The sequence below is a fragment of the Eleutherodactylus coqui genome, chromosome 2 (genome assembly GCF_035609145.1).
Source record: "Eleutherodactylus coqui strain aEleCoq1 chromosome 2, aEleCoq1.hap1, whole genome shotgun sequence".
In the NCBI taxonomy this organism is placed as follows: Eukaryota; Metazoa; Chordata; class Amphibia; order Anura; family Eleutherodactylidae; genus Eleutherodactylus; species Eleutherodactylus coqui.
Genome location: NC_089838.1, coordinates 273,384,351 through 273,403,497, shown reverse-complemented (window position 1 = coordinate 273,403,497; position 19,147 = coordinate 273,384,351). Strand labels below are relative to the sequence as shown.

The 19,147-nt window shown below is 43.2% G+C and overlaps 2 protein-coding genes across 2 annotated transcripts in view; one reads left to right on the top strand and one right to left on the bottom strand.

Annotated features, from left to right (window-relative positions):
* The window catches only part of LOC136610155 (disintegrin and metalloproteinase domain-containing protein 9-like), a 56,723-nt gene extending 56,272 nt beyond the window's left edge, over positions 1 to 451 (bottom strand). Inside the window, exon 1 of the mRNA XM_066589403.1 lies at positions 255 to 451. Within this exon, the coding sequence (XP_066445500.1) occupies positions 255 to 335 (81 nt within the window). The 5' untranslated portion in view covers positions 336 to 451. The remainder of the gene's footprint in view (positions 1 to 254) is intronic.
* A 608-nt stretch (positions 452 to 1,059) lies between these two features.
* Positions 1,060 to 18,720, top strand: LOC136610154 (zinc metalloproteinase-disintegrin-like atrase-A). The gene is made up of 7 exons (XM_066589402.1): positions 1,060 to 1,209; positions 3,237 to 3,298; positions 7,243 to 7,321; positions 15,396 to 15,461; positions 16,774 to 16,845; positions 18,255 to 18,424; positions 18,606 to 18,720. Exons 1-7 carry the CDS (start codon positions 1,060 to 1,062, stop codon positions 18,718 to 18,720), a joined length of 714 nt encoding a protein of 237 aa, XP_066445499.1.
* Positions 18,721 to 19,147: the final 427 nt, after the last annotated feature.

The window sequence follows — 19,147 nt, the reverse complement described above, 5'->3', positions numbered from 1 at the left end:
CAAAACAGTAGGCGCAGGAAAAAGAAGGCAGACGGAAGTTCTTAGGATTAAACAGCCATTAAATTCCACAAAAAGGGTGCGTCACGTGCACGTGTAAACTAACCTCGCGTAGAAAGTACAGTAATATGCACAGGCGCACGCATCTCACTGATTATGGTCCTCTTCAAACCCCGTTCATGCGCAAATACCCTGCAGCGAGCATATTTCTGCTTTCGCCCGTGTGAAGCCACCCATAGTGAGATAAGTGGCCATACTTCCAGGCAGACATAGCGGAATGCTGAATTGTAGAACCAAAATCTCTTTTGTTCGTACTGCTCATCCTCTCTTGTCATCATTCGGCGAGGATTCAGGAGGCACCTACCGGGCAGATTCCAACAGATCTGGAGGGAGATGAGACTCCATTTTGGGATTATTACCTAGAGGAAGACAACAAACACTATGAAATTGTTTCTCCCACAGGTATGTATCAGACACCAGTTGAATTTGCTACAAAATGCTTTTTTTGTGTCACAAAATGTTATATATCAGAATGACATTTTTGTCAAAAAAATATATTCTTTATCAAAAATAGCATTCTCCAGAACTGAATGGTATTGATATCAAAAGTATATGCCATAAATCTGATAGCTGCTGATTCCAGGTCTCCCACCTAGAAATATGAATGTACCCAGGAGACTGGCATTCATACGGCTCTCTCCATCATAGCTTATAGGAGTTGCAGAAGTAGCATAACTTTTCATAAGTAGACTTTCCACCTCATTATTCTTTTCTAAGGGTTAGTGGGCCAGCATTCTCCTAATATATGGGGATCCCAGTGATGGTGATTGTTATAAGTACACTATTGGTACTTAACTGTCCCTGCTCCCTCTGTGTGCATTCCTTTTCTCATAATGATTGTTCCCAGATAGAGAAACCAAGCAATCTTGTAGATATGATACCTTTTAATAGCTAACAAAAATACATGATGTTACAGCAAGCTTTCAAATCTCTCACGGTCCTTCCTCAGGCATAATGAAATAGATCCGAAGAGGCATGCATATATATACACACATGGAAAATATGCGTGAGCAGACAACTGACAAGCATGACTGTGACCAGATGATTGGTGCTGCACAGAATACAAATTGGGGTCTCCTGTGGTCCGCCACTGCATTAGACCACGTTAGACAATACCCATCAACTTTTGGCTGTCTGTACAAAAGTAGCAAGGTATACCCACATCAGAACAGCTCAGTGCATAAATACTGTACCAGAACCAAGCTAAGGAATCCTATTCTATAGCTAACATTGTGCCAAACTCTTTTCTTAGAACCAAGCTTATAACATAAATACAGCACCAGAGCAAAGCCCAGTACTTAAATACAGCATGAACCAACACCAATACATAGATACAATACTAGAACCAAGCTCAGTACATAAATACAGCACAAACAAACCTCAGTACATAGATACAATACCAGAACCAAGCTCAGTATATAAATACAGTATCAGAATTAAGCAATTGTGTTGTGGGAACACTGATGGGCTTACAACAGTGCTTTAGACCATCAGAAGGGAGAAGAAGACAGATAGCTGTACAAGATGCTGCCACACGGAAAGAAAGATCATCTGGCCAGGAGGACCTTGGGAGAGTGATTGCCCGCAGCCTACATCTGCCTGGTGTTTCCCATACAAACTAGTGGCCGACTACCACATCGGTCACATGGAACTAAGGCCAGCCATGTGTATAAAGCATGTGATATGATATGATAGCTGGGACGTGCTGGCTCAGTTTGATAAGCAGTTGGGTCAGTATCCTACCAAAATGTCTCAAAATGACACATTTCAATATTTTATGATTTGTCCGTGTTATAGAGGATTTATTGCTATACCAATAATCTACTAGTGGCAGTGAAACAAAAATGTGACTATGTTGTGAACAGATGCAGAGTCCCTTCTCCCGCCTTCGTATGAGCTCGTAGAGGTGAAACCGTTATCTCCTGGCGCAACTGGCCATTTTGTAAGTCTACACTTCTTTTTCCTATGCTCACGTTTAACAGATGAGTCAAATGTTTGGAACAGATTGTTTAATACAGTAGTTTCTGGTTACTTGCCTGGGTGGAAGAGTGCTGTTACTTGGTCCTATAGAAAAGAACAGTCCTATTCATCTGTGATAAAGTTATTAACGCTTTAGGGACCAAGCATGGTAAAAATATGACTCATGGACGTCATGGACGTTCAAGGGGTTTCCAGGAAAATACTATTGATGACCTCGGGGCCCCAGCAGCTATTGATGACCTTGGGGACCTGACCAATCAGCTGAGCGGTCGCATGTTGTCAGCACCGCAATAACACAGAGGTCGGGGTGGAAGTCTCCGTGCCAACCTCTATGTAGTGGCTGGCACTTGTAACTGCAAGCACCGCTCTCATTGTAATGAATGGGAGCCATGCCTGTAGTTACAAGCGCCGGCCACTACATGGGAGGTCGGCGCAGAGACTTCCACTCACAGAAGTTGGAGTGGAAACCTCTGCTCCGTGTAGTGATCGGTGCTTGTAACTGCAGGCATGGCTCCCATTGATTTCATTGAGAGCTGTGCCTGCAGATACAAGGGTCGGCTACTGCAGGAAGTCTTCTGACTGACCTCTGTGTTATTTCGCTGCTGACAGCATGCACATGTTCAGCTGATCAGTCGGGGTCCCGAGCGGCGGACCCCGGCCGATCAACTATTGATGACCTATCCTGATGATAGGTCATCAATAGTATTTACTGGAAAACCCCTTTAATATCGTCTGATAGCAAATGTACGGCACGGAATTAAAGCTTCCGCTCCTGCAATCAAGCAGTAGCAGGTCGGGTCCTTGCCTGTAAGACATAGCCGAAGATCTGGAGAAGGGAGAAACAGGTTTTTAATCGCTTCTGCCTTCTCCTTTCCAGGCTACATAGCGTTCAATGTACTAAAGAGAAAGGAGAAGTGTTACTTCCGGTGATCACGTGACCGCCGGGTGCCCCTTGTCACAGCAGAGCTGAATGGTTCTTGCAGACCCAGATCAGCTCTGTTAGTGACTACTGTCACTACAAGTGAAAGTTTTGCCCTGAAACAGGAGCTCCTATGGATGCTGCTCCTATAGATACCCCAGCTATAGTGGATGGTGTGAAATAAAAAAGACCATGTGAATGATCCCCAAGGGTCTTATATTACGTCATGGGGAAATAGATGTATAGCGGTATTTACCCTCCCTACCTCCTAATTCCACAGGATCAGCTGCTTTACTCCATCACAATACAAGGGAAACAACTTACCATGACTTTGGAGAAACAGTAAGTGGCCACTGTTGTGTGCATCATAGTTGGAAAAGAGCTGGATAGTACAGATTATAACAATATCTGTGGGTGTATCAGGGATTATATATAAAAAGTAGCATGGTGAGAAATGTCATATCAGTTCTTAAAAATTGTTTATATACTTGTACAAAATACAGAAAGTATCTTGAGGCATATCTTATGTCATGTCAGCCATTGCGCAACATATTCATAAATTAGTTTGTGATGTTTCAACAACAATGTTGGACATTGATAATACATGTAAAGTATGAAGATAAAACCAGGTTAACCCTTTCCGATCCAAAGGTTTGCTAAAAGGCTTTCTCTTTTTGCTGTTACACAAGGGTGCCATCTGCTGGCTAAAGCCAGTGGGTGTGCACCAGAGAAGCTCCGACAGGGGAGTGGGTAGACGGTAAGAATACCCTGTCGGACGTCTTCTAACATTGGAGCTGTACAAGCTTCAATCAGAATGTAGGAAGACGTCAGACAGTGGATTGGAAAGGGTTAAGGTCCTTTTACACGGGATGAATGTCAGGCAAACGATGAGTGATAAGCTCATCGCTGATCTTTTATGCTGCATAAACAATCAGTTTGCCCAACATTCGTCCCGTGTAAATGGACCCTTACTTGAATAGTACAACTTGAATGATATTTATATAGTAATTGTTAAAATGTTAAAACCTTTGAGTTCCTACATGCTATCTAATACTAATTAAAGGCCCATTTACACGCAAAGATGATTGCTCAAAAGATGGCTTTTGAGTGATCATTTTGCATAAACTACTAATTGGTAGTAATGCCAATTAGTAGCTTATTAATGCATGTGAGCTGCCGGGAGCTATATTAAGAGAACAGTAGGTGGTCTGTTCTCTGAAAACATTCCTTTGGTCTGCAGCGGGGCTGACAACTGAGACAATGTTATCAGCGCTCCCCACAGAGAACACAGCGTGAAGTCCCTGCTATCAGCTCTACTGCTGAAGGATGGATTTTATGGTGAACATTTACACACAACGATTATCACTCAAAAGATGGCTTTTGAACGAATTTTGAGCGATTATTGGTCCGTGTAAAAGGGCCTTAAAATGTAGGAAAAGTAATACTTTGTGTGCAATCTGTAACATCAGAATGCTCAGTCAATACTAATACCATCTTGGAGAGATCCAGATCCAGGAATATAATACACAAGTTCTTTTGAGAACATAACACTTCAGTAGCGTCCATTAGACAAGCCATTTACAGTGTACACTCACAGTGTCTCATTAAGACTTGCTCAATACCCCAACAGACATTTGACATTCCCTTTGTCGACAGATAACTCAGTTTGTGAAAAGGGGGTCAAACATCAGAAACTTGCCAACAGTTCAGTGTGCTTACTATAAGCTCTACTTATTACAGCAGACGTGCTGACTAGCTATATTTTAACTCTTTTCCATGTGCAAGGCCTGCCTCACTTACAACTTGTAGTGTGTGGTTCACAGCTTCTACCGACCCCAGTGCTCCTACAGCATTGTCTGGGGATCTGGAGTGCTCCTCTCAGCTTCTCTGGCAGTCTCCTTGTTGGCGCTAGTTGTAGTTACAGTGCTGCACTCACTCCTGGTCCTGTGGAGTGACCGCTGCTCACTGTCCCTGAAAGTGCTGCCCCATCCTCCTCAGTCCTGCAGCAACTTGGCTCCCTTGGTCTTGACTAGGGTATTACGGAGTCGCCGGCACTGTGACCTATCCCCACCTCCCTTTACCTCCATACCTTACAAACCACGCAACACCAATATTGGATTAATTAATGGCCACAGCAGCCACATTTATTTAACACCAAACATAAACAGTAAAATAACCAATTTTTAACCGCAGATAACCTGGGAAGGGATCCCATGGAGCCCTACCACCGGACTGTCGCCTTACCAGAAAAAACGGGAAATAGTTGTGCCTGTCACCCGTCGCATGGCGGACTCGGGCAACACTATTTCCCTACAAGTGCCCCGGCCGCAAGTTGACAGACACAGACACTCTCCACCTCGCCTCAGGTCGCCTCATCTGGACCCCGAGGACGGCTAGCCATAACCTGGCTAACCCATCCCAAAACCACTGCAAGGCACCGCCTTGCTACTCCCTTAGGCGACAGTCCTAACCAACAGTTTACCGAGGGGAAAGGAAGCTATCCAGCTCCCTGTTACCCCCTACTACCCCCACTTTCTGACTCCACGGGACCCCTCCACCCCCCTGCTGCCATGACAGTTCGCACCCCCCCTCACCAACTCCTTTCTTCCAGGGCGGGCAGGTGGGACTCTTCCACGTCTCGGCTCCAACTGCTCCTCTTTGAATTTTAACCCCTCCCCTTCCTCTTTCTTGCTGCTCTTTTTCTCCCCCCACTAACCCCCTCCTTCTCTTACTCCCAGCTTTCTTCAATTAACCCTTTCACTCCCCGTTAACCCCGTCATGCCTGCCTCCCGCCTACACCCTGCGTTTTTCGGCTCCGGCAGTTCCTTTCTTGCAGTCTTCGCACATCTTCTCCCAGCCAGCAGCTTCTCCTGCCGCTGTCCAGCTAGACTCACTACACAGCAAGAAATGGTCCTTTTTATATCAGGGCATTCACCAATCATCTACAGTCCAGTGGACATGGTCAGTTCTGCTGAGCCAAAATTTGGTGCAAATTTGGGTGCAATTTTCCTAGCTCTCATGTGTCTCATACATATGCAGATTGGATGGCACATACGGTAGAAGGGTGGCCATGTGCTGCCCCATTTGAGGCATACTGGCATGTGAATCTGGCTTTAGACTGGCTCCACATGGGTGAGAAAATTGTGCGATTTTTGCCTGCTGCGATAGTCAGTAAAAAAGCAGAATATGAAACCAATCATTTACAAGGGTTTCATATCCATCTGCGATTTTTTTTCACTGATGCGATGTTGAGGGGATAAAAAATCCTGGTTTGCTCTATCTTTCTGCGATGTGCTATGTTTTATCTCCCATGTATTCCTTTGGAGACTTTTTTTTAATGCACCGTAATGCTACAAATGTGAATTGCGATGCGATTTTAACATTGCAAAGTCCCATTGACTTATGCAATACAAAATTGCTCAAACTTGTCGCACAATTTTATAGCAGGTGGCAACGATGCGAGATTATTCTCCAAAAAAGACATCGCTGGCGCTCACAAATTGCAGTGAATCAAGATGCCATTTTGGCGTGATTTTCTTGCGGCAAAATCGTGATTGCCCGTGTGGAGCCAGCCTTAGATTTGATTTGTGAAATCTGGGGCTGGCGGCTGCCCTCGGATTCTGCAGCAAATACCGCCCATAGCCTCCTGTGTAGAACCGCTGCTTCCTGCACACGAGTGGAAATTTCCGTTTGCGGCAGGAAAATCGCAGCATGCTCCATTCTGTGCGAACTGTGCCAATGGAAGCCATCCATCCCGCGGCCCTTCTGCAGTGAGCACTGCAGAAGGGTCGTGGGATCTGCATCATCGTCTAGCGACGGTGCGCCGTTATCTGTACTGCGAATGTATGCCGGTGCGACGGCCGATGCTTCTGCAGTACAGATAAAGAAGAATCCGGACCAGTAAGTGGGGTCACCAGCCGGGCACAGGGTCGGATCCCGCATGCCTGATCCAACCCTGTCGTGTGCAGGAGGCCTTAGGTTTGTAGCATCTGTAAGATGGTGTATATTAAGGTTCCGAATTTTGCCACCTAGGACAGTATAACCTTGTATCTATTTCTCTTAGTCCAGATCCATTAGCTTGTTTGCGAAAAATGTGCTGTAGCACAGGTGATGGAACACACTAGGTGTGAGCCCTTTATACCCAAGGACCCTAAAACAGCTACATGGCCTGACTCTATTGTATGCATGCCTCTGTGTCTTTATTATGCCACAACATAGACACCAAAATGCAGCTGTATTATAGACATGTATCTGCTGGATTCCTGACCATATTTTTTCCTTTGCAGGGTATTTTTGTGCAGTGATTTTCAAGCATTCATTGACGACAAAGTGGAAACATGGCTATCGAAGTTTACAATGAGCATGGTTGGTCTGATACGTAGTGCTTTTTCTGTTTTGCACCATGATATAATCCAATACTGTAAGAATCCCGTAGTATTCACAAGCATGGCCCATAGCAACCAATCTGATCAATTATCTCATTTGCAGACCTGCACTTAAAAGGGTTATCTCACCAAAAACATTTATTACCTATTCATGAGTTTCATGAGTGTTTCCCAACCCCAGTCCATTTTCTTCAATGAATGGCTGAGCGCTGCTTGTGATTGGCTGAGCCCTCAGCCAATCAGACGCAGCCCTTTCAGAAGGCGGGGAATTTAAACCCCCAGCCTGCTGTAAGAGATTCAGACCAGTGCTGGGGACCAGACAGCTAGACCTGCTGAGCTCCGACAGCGCCAGAGAGGTGAGTATATGTTTTTTAAAATTTTTTACACATGCTAGGGATGATTTTTAGGAAAAGGCTTATATTTAAAGCCGTTCCCCGAAAATTACTGCGGGGGTTGCCGGCATCCCATTGCTTTCAATGGGGTTACTGCCAGCAGCGGGAGTAATGGGAGAACATTGCTATTCCCTGCCACCCTGCAAAAAATAGGCTCACCACTAAGGCGTCAAGTCATGATTTACAATATAACTTGTTTTTTTTAGGGTGATTGTTACTATTCTGGACAGCTTCTGGAATCCAATGGATCATCTGTTACCTTGAGGACGTGTTTTGGACTGCGGTATCATATATCACTATCATATATTCAAACAATGAAATTATTATTACATTTTCAGATGAATCCTGTTTAGGTTTTACAGAGGGTTTTCTTTCTATCTCTAATGTACTGAAGGTGTCCTACTGATCTGACTTTTCTGTGTGACCATCACTTCTACTGACAGTATATAGCAGCTTTAACCTGTCAATCATCCTAATTATCCATAAGCAGTGTTGGAATACTGGAGAAATGAAACAGTTGCCTTACGACTTCCAAGTACATTGTAGCAAGCTGAACTCATTGGGGTAAATTTAGGACTGAACATTCAGCAGTTTTCTGGTTAAAATGTCACCAGAAAACCATCAGAGATTCTTTGCAGCACATTAATTATGTATTTTAGACACCTTTGGACACTTTGATTTGCCATGTTGGCTTAGTTTACACCACAAATTGCACCCAAGTTGTGAAATTGCTGGTCTAAACTAAGCCAAGTGATAGATGCTACAGAGTTAGACTAAGTAGTCTTAAAATTTGCCAGATTTATCAATCAGGAGAGTCACTATGATAAATCTGGTGCATTTTAAGACTATCTAATCTAAAGGTCCTGTTAGGGACAGCGAGTGTGGACCCACTGTGCCAACTAATTGGTTTGGCTTTGGACTAATCCTAACGGCGTTACCCTGGCGGTTCCCCAGTATTCACCCTTTAACCCCTGTACAGGGATCTGGCCTTCAGTGTGAGAAACTGGGCAGGCCGCTACCTCCTGGAATATCTCAGTGTAGTTGGCAGCTGAACCACAGCAGTCAGACACTGGTGCAAAGCACCGCAAAACAGTCTGAACTGCAATCAGAGTTTGGTCCAATGACAGGGCAGGCATAGTACAGATATAGTCTAGGTAAAGTCCAAGGATCGAGGCAGATACAGGAATCAGAAGCTGGAGACCTTTGCTAGTTGACTGAGACAAGCTCACACTAATACTCTGGCAAAGAGGAGGATCTCAAGCTCAGCCAAAAAGGAGTGCAATAGCCTATTACCCTGCAGCTGGGCTGAGAGCACTGGGGAAGAGAGATAGAGTATTCAAAAAGATCTAGAAAAGCTTGAGCAGTGGGCGGCGTATAACAGAATGCTATTTAACTAGGAAAAATGCAAAGTCCTACATCTGGGCAAGAAAAATAAAAAAAGCACATACAGAATGGGAGGAATTGGGCTAAGCAGCACATGTGAAAAAGACTTGGGTATACTAATACATCATAGATTGAACATGAGTCAACAATGTGATGCAGCAGCCAAAAAGGCAAACACAATTCTAGGATGTATTACGAGAAGCATAGAGTCTAGATCCCATGAGATAATTATCCCCCTCTACTCTTCCTTAGTCAGACCTCATATGGAATACTGTTATTGCAGCAGTGCTGGAATCGCTGCCGGGTTGACGAAGTCTGGTGCGAGTTTTAGACATGGCTTAGTAAGTGTGATGCAATGTGCTCACATCTGTGGATGATTAGCTGGATATTTAGCTGGAATAGATAGGAAGCTAAGGTGCTGTAAATTGTCATTTGCTCTCTGTCTGAGCTGGCAGTTAGTGGCTCCCGTGGTCAAGCATGGTGTCCACTGTTCCTTACTCCGGATGGCTTTGTGTGCTGCGGCTTATTCTACTAAAGCTAAGTGCTGTGTTTTATTTTGTTTTGTCCCTTTTCAGTTTGGCCAAGTAGGGTTACTTGGGTCCCAGGAACGAGTGCAGGCCCGCATCTATCAACACGATCAGTCTGCCATGTCAGCTGATTTGTGGTGAAATCAGCACTCCAGGACTTGTTTTTTTGTAAAAAATGTAGAACTTTATTCCTCCATGAAACAGCTGCCATGTCAGACAGGGCCCACTCCATCATTCATTACATGTTTAGGAAAAGACTTCCTGTTTATTATTTGTCAGTTTGTTTTGGCTGCCGCACTGTGAGCAATTATTGTGCGTGCCTGCAGTTGCTGGTCCAGCACATCCTTTGCAGATATAACAACTGTGTCCAGTTCTGGGCACCCCAATTTTAAAAAGACATAGACAAACTGGAGAGGAGTTACCAAGATGGTGAGCGGTCTACAAATCATGTCCTATGAAGAACGGTTAAAGGATCTGGGAATGTTTAGCTTCCAAAAAAGAAGGCTGAGAGGAGACTTAATAGTTGTCTACAAATATCTGCAGGGCTGTCACAGTACAGAGGGATCAGCCCTATTCTCATTTATACAAGGAAAGACTAGAAGCAATGGGATGAAACTGAAAGGGAGGAGGCATATTAGATGTTAGAAAAAACTTTCTGACAGTAAGGGTGATCAATAATTGGCACAGGTTACCATGGGAGGTGGTGAGTTCTTCTTCAATGGAAGTATTCAAATAGAGGCTGGACAAATATCTGTCTGGGATGATTTAGTGAATCCTGCACTGAGCAGGGGCTTAGACCAGATGACCCTGGAGGTTCCTTCCAACTCTACCATTCTATATTTCTAACTTCAGTTTGCATTGGCAATATCCACTGATGGGAGCCAAAAGAGCATCCTTTTGGCCTCCGTCAGGCTGCTACACCTGTTTATCAACTTTATGGAATAGCCTAGTCTGCTAAATCACTCCATACAGAGACATCCTTCAAAGGTATGATTACCGTGTACAGATGTAGCAAACTTTAACTTGACAATACCGCATTATGTACTATGGTACAGCATACTTTAACCCCTTCCCGCCCCATGACGTAAGGCAGAGGCGTAACTTGAAGCTCCTGGGCCCCAATGCAAAACCTGTAATGGAGCCCCCAACTATAATGCTTTATTCATAATACTGGGCTCCCTATATAGAGAACAGGGGCCTTATCGGCCCCCTAAGGCTCCTGGGCCCGGGTGCAACCGCATCCCCTGCATCCTCTATAGTTACGCCCCTGACGTAAGGGTACGTCATGGAAGCGGGGTACTTCCCGCAAAATGACGTACCCTTACATCATGGGGATAGCGCGAGATCATAGCAGATCTCGCGCTATCCCGCAGCGGGAGCCGGCTGTCACTAGTAGCCGGCGTCCCACTGCAACAGCGGGGGGCATTGGAGATGCGCCCCACCGCTGTTAACCCCTTCCCTGCCGCGATCTAAGTAGATTGCGGCAGCTAAAGGGTTCAAAGAGGGAGCGCGCTCCCTCTGTGACTCCAGCCGGCTCTCGCGAAAACATCGCGAGAGCCTGGCTGGTTGCTATGGCAACAGGACGCCAGATACCGGCGTCCTGTATTGCCATAGCCTGTGATCGCTATAGTAAGCGATAAGGCATGGCAGGAGAGAAGTCCTGCCATGCCTTATCATAGCGATCTGCAGTGCTGTAGTAAAAGTCCCTCAGAGGGACACAAATCGTGTAAAAAAAAAAAGAGAAAAATAAAGTACAAAAAATAAAAATGTAAATAAAAATGTTAAAAAACCCTTTTTTATGCTTTTTCTCATATAAGCATAAAAAAAATTAAAATCCCACATATTTGGTATCGATGCGTCCATAACGACGCATACAATACATTGAATGCGCGTATTATCCTGCACGGCAAAAAGCGTTAAAAAAATGCTAAAAAACTGAGGCAAAATGCTAATTTTTAGCATTTGCCTCCCAAAAAAACGCAATAAAAGAGATAAAAAAAAAAATGTGTACTCGTCTCGCAAAAAATAAGCCCTCAGAGAGCTCCGTACATAGAAAAATAAAAAAGTTATAGCACTTTGAATGCAGTGAGTTTAGAAAAAAATAATAATTTCCCAATAAAGGGTTTTTATTGTGGAAAAGTGGAAAAACCTAAAAAAGATATAAGAATTTTGGTATTTTTGTAACTGTATCGTCCCGCAGAAAAAAATGTAGTGTGTCATTTATGCTGCATAATTAACGCTTTAAAAAAAAACCAAAAAATCTATGGCAGAATTGATGCGTTTTTTTCTCCCTACGATTATAAAAAAAATAATAAAAGTTTTACAATATAGTCTTTGTAACCAAAAATAATACCAATAAAAACTACAGTTCGCCACGCAAAAAACAAGCCCTTATACGGCCGCAGCGACGGAAAAATAAAAAAGTTATGGCTTTTGAAAAATGGAGATGAAAAAACACCAAAAATCGTTTGGTCCTCAACGCCAAAATAGGCCATGTCCTTAAGGGGTTAAACTGACCATATGATGCCTTCATATGGTAAAAAATGGGACTGGACCCTTTTTTTTTCTCATAGACATTAAAAATCTCCATGTGGCCAAACAGAGATACAGTATTGGCCCATCACAGTCTCTGCCATGTTACTGTATGAATCCTTACAGCAGGGATCCATAACGCAGTCAAGTCCTTATAATTACTTTGAATCTATCATTTTCTGTTTACAGGGGAATTCTACAATTTGTGAATGAAAGCTTTATCATTGAGCCAGTACAGAGGACGTCTGACTTTTTACATATGATATACAAAATAGGGGCCACTAAAGGGGAGCCCATTTTCATATTTGAGAATGACACAGAACAATATGTGAACAATCACAGCTATCAGCAAATGCTTTTGAAACCATTAAAAGGAAATAATAAGGTATGTCGTCATGTCAGGAGGTGTTGAAAAAAAATATATTTAATGTTAGTCAATTAAGGGGTTTCTCTAGGAAAAGATATGTCTTACAGGAAAACTAGAGTTGCTCTAATTTTTGTACTATTCCGTACTCAATTCTGAATTCCATCAGATTTATAGCAGACATCATACCCAGAGTCAGGTAAACCAGATTTACTTGTTTATTCTTCAAGAAACTCATTAAGGGTTGTCCAATTGTAAACTAGGGATGGCCCTATCTGTGGGACAGACCATCAGCAGGGGTCTTCCGCCTGGGACCCCCACCAGTTAGCTGTATCTTGGGTAGGTGTGGTTGTGTACGGAGTTGCAGTCCATATTAATGGCTGTACCTACGTAGGAGAGAGCTTCTTGCCCTTCCCTCTAGAATACAAAAAGGTTCAGGTAACACAACTCCTAGATGTAAGATGTGTGGGTGCATATTCCAGGAGGAACAGACCACCATCCACCCAGAACCAGAGAAATGAGACAATGGAACAGAACACCAGTTTTGCTTAATACTTATATAAATGTGTTTATTCCCAAAATTGCACTGCTGTTTTTCAAAAACAAGCATCGTTTTGGGTACACGACCCTTTGTCAGACTCATAGTGGTCTCAGAAGTCAATTTGGATCCTGATTCAGGTACAATAGGAAATCAACAGAAAGACCAGGAATGGGTTTTATTCCGGAGTGCATGCCTTCCACTGTACTCCAGAATAGAATCCATTGTAGGTCCTTGTATTGTCTCTCTGTTGAGCCTGCATCAGGGGCCAAATTGACTTCTGAGACAATTATATACTTGATGAAGAGTTGTGTACCAGAAATGCTGCTTGTTTGTGAAAAAACAGGGATGCAATTTTGGATATCAACAAAATTATGTAAGTATCAAGCAAAGCTGGTGTGTTATTCCACTATCTCTTTTCTTTGCCCTGCCTCCTAGGCTACCGTGTTCAGTAGGATCCTAAAGAGCTAACTTCTGAGGACAGTGTCTATTCTCTGCTGTGGTTTAAAAGCAATATATCCTAATACAATAGTTTAGAAAAGCGATTTTATGGCAAACTCCTGCTCGATAATTGTTTTCCTTTATAATCTAAGGCCTGGCCCACTTGTTTAGTGCACCTGAATGCGCCAGACAATCTGTGATGTAATCCAGTGATTCCCAACCGTGGTGGTGCGGCACCCTGGTAGGCTGTGAGAGCCTGCCAAAGGTGCTGCAGCACCAGGAGCAGATTAGTTGTTCAGAACAGCGGCGGGAAAAATCCCGGTGGGCCGGTCACGTCTTGGGACCTCCCACAATTACTACTGCAGTAGCAGCTGCTACAGGCTTCCCCTTAAGCCTCAAGTTTACGAGATACGTGGGTGAGGCTACAAAGTAAGTAAAAAAAGATAACAGTATACTCACCTCCTTCACTTTTTCCCCAGTCTGGTCCTGCCTGATTTCTGGTTGCTCGGTCATGTAGTACATGACCACTGTGGTCAATTGGACAATGCAGTCATGTGTGATTGTGCAGCCCATAAATCAGGAAGGACTGAAGTTCAAGGACCACCAGAGCGGAGCAGCATTAGAAAGCGAAGGCGATGAGTATATTTTTTTCTTTAATTATACAGCATACGTAAGTGAGACCGGGGGAGCAGTATTGTTGATGGAGGCAACAAGGTAGAGTGTTTTTACTGATGGAGGGCTACAGCATTATTACTGATGGAACAACAAGGTGGAGCACTATTAATGATGTGAAAATAAGGGGGATTATTATTATTAACAGGGGAAGCAAAAGAAAGCATTATTAATTACAGGGCAACAAGGGGCAGCATTTATAATAATGGGGCAACAAAGGGGGGGGGTATTATTAATGATGAGGACAATATGACAGAGCATTTTTCATAATTGGGCAATATTGGGGAGCATTATGCCTGCTGAGCGCAATAAAAGGTGGGGCATCATTACTACTGGAGCCATTGAGAGTGGGCGCTGTTACTACTGAGCCTGCTGGCACTATTACTATAGGCCACTGGAATAACATACCGTATATACTCGAGTATTAGCCGACCCAAGTATAAGCAGAGTCAATAAGTTTTACCACAAAAAACTGGTAAAACATATTGACTCAAGTATAAGCCTAGCTATACTTGAGTATATACTAGGTAAAGAAAAAAATGCAATACTTACCTCCCAGCCGGCGTTTGTGTCCCCGGCGTGATGCTCTCCCCGCTGTGTAAGTAAGTGCTGTGATTGGATCGAGCACCGGCCAATCACAGCCATTCAGTGATGTCATCCACTGAATTGCTGTGAATGATCGAGCACCGACTATGATTGGCTGGCGCTCGATCCAATCACAGTGCTAACCTACACAGCGCTGACGGCGGGGGAATTCAAAGCTGAGCAGGGAGATGACAGCAGGGAAAATTCTCAAGCAGCTTGCCGCACCGCCGAGGAGACCCTCGTGTCGGGGACACAGACGCCAGCTGGGAGGTGAGTATTGCAGGGTTTTTGTTGTTATTTTTTTTACCTCATTCGAGTATAAGCTGAGGGGGCTTTTTAGCATAAAAAATGTGCTGAAAAACTAGGCTTATACTTGAGTATATATGGTAATTAAAATAATACTTTGTGATAAGTTATGTGCCTAGCCACACCCCCTGACCATTCCTGCTTTTTGGTAGAGGTTCCCTACGATAAAAATCTTTTCGCAGGGGTGCTACAAGGCTGAAAATGTTGGGAAACGCTATGTTATCTGAGACGTAAATCTGTTTTTTTATAATTATAGTCAAATTTGATGATTACTTGTTTACAATACTTCTCAGTCCATGAATTGTGTCTTTCAGATTACTGCATCTATTTTGGGTATGAGGCGATATATAAAGGTGTCCTTGTTTGTAACAGTAGAAGTAGTGAGTATGAATAATTGCATACTGTTTGCTTGTTTGCTAATGTTCTCATATTTAAATTTATGGTCTCTATTTAATCAAAATGCTGCTGTTATAAGAGCCACATGCTGTATATTCTGGCCGAATTTAGGTGCAATCAAATGCTTAGCAATTTTAGTACTAAATGCACATTAAACATTTATAGGCAAAACTGAGATTTGCATTTTCATACTGTGATCATTATAATAATCAGCCCCTCGTTGCAAGAGTTTAATAATCTACAGTGGAACTAATCTGTGACCTTGCACTTTTGATTCTCTCTGTATATGACACACATACTATATGGTAAATGAACAATCAGTGAAAGCAGCCATATACTTACTGATACAGGAGGGCAAATATGTGCACCACCTTAACATGCAGGCAGCCATACTGCCAAATGAGGTAGCCAGTTGTGGAGGACACCGATGAAACAGCCACTCATACAACCTCCTAATATAGAGGGGTTGGCTGCTTGGTGTATACTCCTACACAGAGTATATACAAAGTACCAGACCATTCTGATACATGTGGTGCACCATGCAGACTAGCAACCTATTAATGATGCCATAATAGTTTGGCGGGCTGCCCTCCTCCTCAAAAAGTGCACCACATTCGTACTGCCACCTTGAGTTCCCCCGACATTTAAAAGTCGCACTGCATGTTGCTAGTCTGCATGGTGCACCACATGTATCAGAATGGTCTGCACTTTATATCTACTCTGTGTAGGAGTATACACCAAGCAGCCACCCCCCCGCTATATTAGGAGGTTATATGAGTGGCTGTCTCATTGGTGTCCACCACAGGAGTAACTGCCTCCCTCATTTGGCAGTATGGCTGCCTGCATGCTAAGGTGGTGCACATATTTGCCCTCCTGTATCAGTAAGTATATGGCCATTTTCAATGATTGTCTATATGGAAAATGAAGTATAAATTTGGTTAGTAAGAAACAGGGTAGATATTTACTGTGATTACTGCATTGTACAATTAAAAAGATATTGTATGTCACCACATCTCTGTCCTGCCTATATATGACATTACTGGTCTTATAGGACAGACAGTCTAGGCTATGCGGTCTCTGGATCTTGAAGCCCCCTAGTGATTACTATGTCAGCATTCTTTATATCTAAGACATTGCCACGTACAATACTTATTGGTTAGTGGAATATAACTACTAAAGATTTTAAATTAGATTTTTGTATGTCCATAATGCAAACAAGTCTATATTTCTGATAATCCAGTGGACTATTGTATATTATACTAATCTTTGCAAATATTTTTTGCTCACATATTACAGTACAGACTCCTGGGTGCCAGTCCAAAAACTGTGATTACTACTTTACTGCAAGTATTTAGCTATGTAAACACAGTAAGTACTTGTGTTACTTTTTATTTTCAACAAAATCTTTTAGTGTTCTTTGGTCCCCAGTAGTAGCAGTGCTCCCCATGTGTCCCCCAGCAATATTAGTGCTCCCTATGTAGCCCCCAGTAGTAGTAGTGCTCTTCATGTGGACCCCAGTAGTAATAGTGTTCCCCTTGTGACCCCAGTAATAACAGTGCTCCTCATGTGGCCCCAGTAGTAAACATATTTCCCATGTGGGCCCTAATAGTAACAGTGCTCTTCCTACCCCAGTACTCTCTTCCCACACTATTTATTACATTGATGATGCTCTCACACCGTTCTTGGCCTCTCTTATCATGCCACTAGGTCAGCACTGGGTTCCTCTTCAGTCTTCTTCCCTTGTCACCTGTTCTTAGGTTCCTCTTGTTCTGAGGTGCTGGAGACAGCGGAGGAGCACAGAAGATACACCTAGTGCTGGCCCTGTGGCATGATGAGGGAAACTAGGATCTGTGTGAGATCATCATTAATGTAGTTCACAGTGCAGCAGACCATAAGGGAGGCGGGGAGGAGAAGGCATGGACAGGCTCAGCTGTCATAGCAGTTAAGCTAAGACTGTTTAGTAAGGTGTGGCTGCGCCCATCAGGCACACAGAGCAGGTGATTCTTACTTACAGAGGTGCTATGTATGTTCAGCATGCTCTGCAACAATCAGCTAAGTTCTAATTTAATCGGGTTTCCTCCCTCTGCCTTAATTGCACCTGGGGCACATGCCCCTATCTGCTCCCTTCTAGCTACACCAGTGACTTGATACCACCTTCTGTAACATGCTTCCATCTTCATGTAAGCAGCACAAGGGGTTTTAAATTATCCACAGCTCATCTTCATAAAATGCTCAAGCTCTTTATTGATCCATTCTTTGCAATTCACCGCAACGTTTCAACTGCTTGCCGCAGTCTTTATCAGGCAGTTGAAACGTTGCGGCGAATTGCAAAGAATGGATCAATAAAGAGCTTGTGCATTTTATGAAGATGAGCTGTGGATAATTTAAAACCCCTCGTGCTGCTTACATGAAGATGGAAGGTTGTTGTTAGAATTGGATGCATAGTCCACATCCTGGTAAGCTTGCACGAACAAACATTAATACTATTTCTCCCCCCTTGGCTTGAGGGAAGATTGTGTGCGGCAGCCATACAATAGACGTTTACCTTCTGTAACATGGTTGCTCATTTATTTGGATGCATCAAAATGCACTGTCACAAGGGGTTTAATTTGGGGAGGGGCTGTCCAGATGTGATTAATCCTTTAATTACAATGATAGCTCATTTTACCTGTTTATTCAAAAAAATAGTCCTTAAAGTCGAACAAGAAAAAAAAAAGCAAGATATATTTTTGAAATTTAATTAAATGTACAGTAAAATTGTTCTGTTCTTTTCATAGAAGTTTGTTTCACTGAAAATGGAAATATTTTTATCGGCTATTGATCTTTGGACGGAATCAAATCTATGTGTCATAGCAGACAGTGTGAGTGACACACTCGAGAACTTCATTGAATGGCTCTCAGGACTACCGTCCAACCTCAAAAGTTTTAATATTCCTCTATTGCTTGTGTAAGTCTTGACTCACCTGTTCAGATCATCTGAAAAGTATTTCAGTAGAAGAGATTGACCTCTTTACATTTATAACGCTGTAAACCTTCACTTGCTGAAGATACAATATATACAGTGTAACCAGGGAGGTCATACAGGTAACCCAGAAGATGTATGTGGCTTACTGACCTCTTTTATGCAGCTGCTCTGTAGCAGCAAATATCAAGGGTTTAGTCAAATACTTTGGAATTCTGGCACTTGGACCTTTCTCCATATCTTCTCCAGTGCGGATCTCTGACTGTAGAGAGATACGTTGAAGTGGCTGCTGATGGACTGCTGGTATGTAAGTGCCTATCAAAGGCTACAAGGATGTAGTGTTTCATACCATGTTTAGGAATTCCATCCTGATATCTTAGCCTGAAAGAATTGCATAGTTAACTACAATACTCTACCCAGCAAAAATGCCAAATGTTGTGTGAAATGCCATGTGGATGAAACCAAAGAGATAGACAGTCGAGCAGGGCAAGACCAGAGAGGACATTAGTATACTTGGGGCACTGTGGCACATTTGTACAGGCACTCTTCAGGCTGATACGTTTGTATGTATACTGCTGTACTAGCAAATAAGCTATAGCTGCTGTTATGTGCTTGGAATTATTTTATGTTATGTAGGTGGCACAATATTATAGACAGGCGCGTAACTATAGGGGATGTGGTTGCACCTGGGCCCAGGAGCCTTAGGGG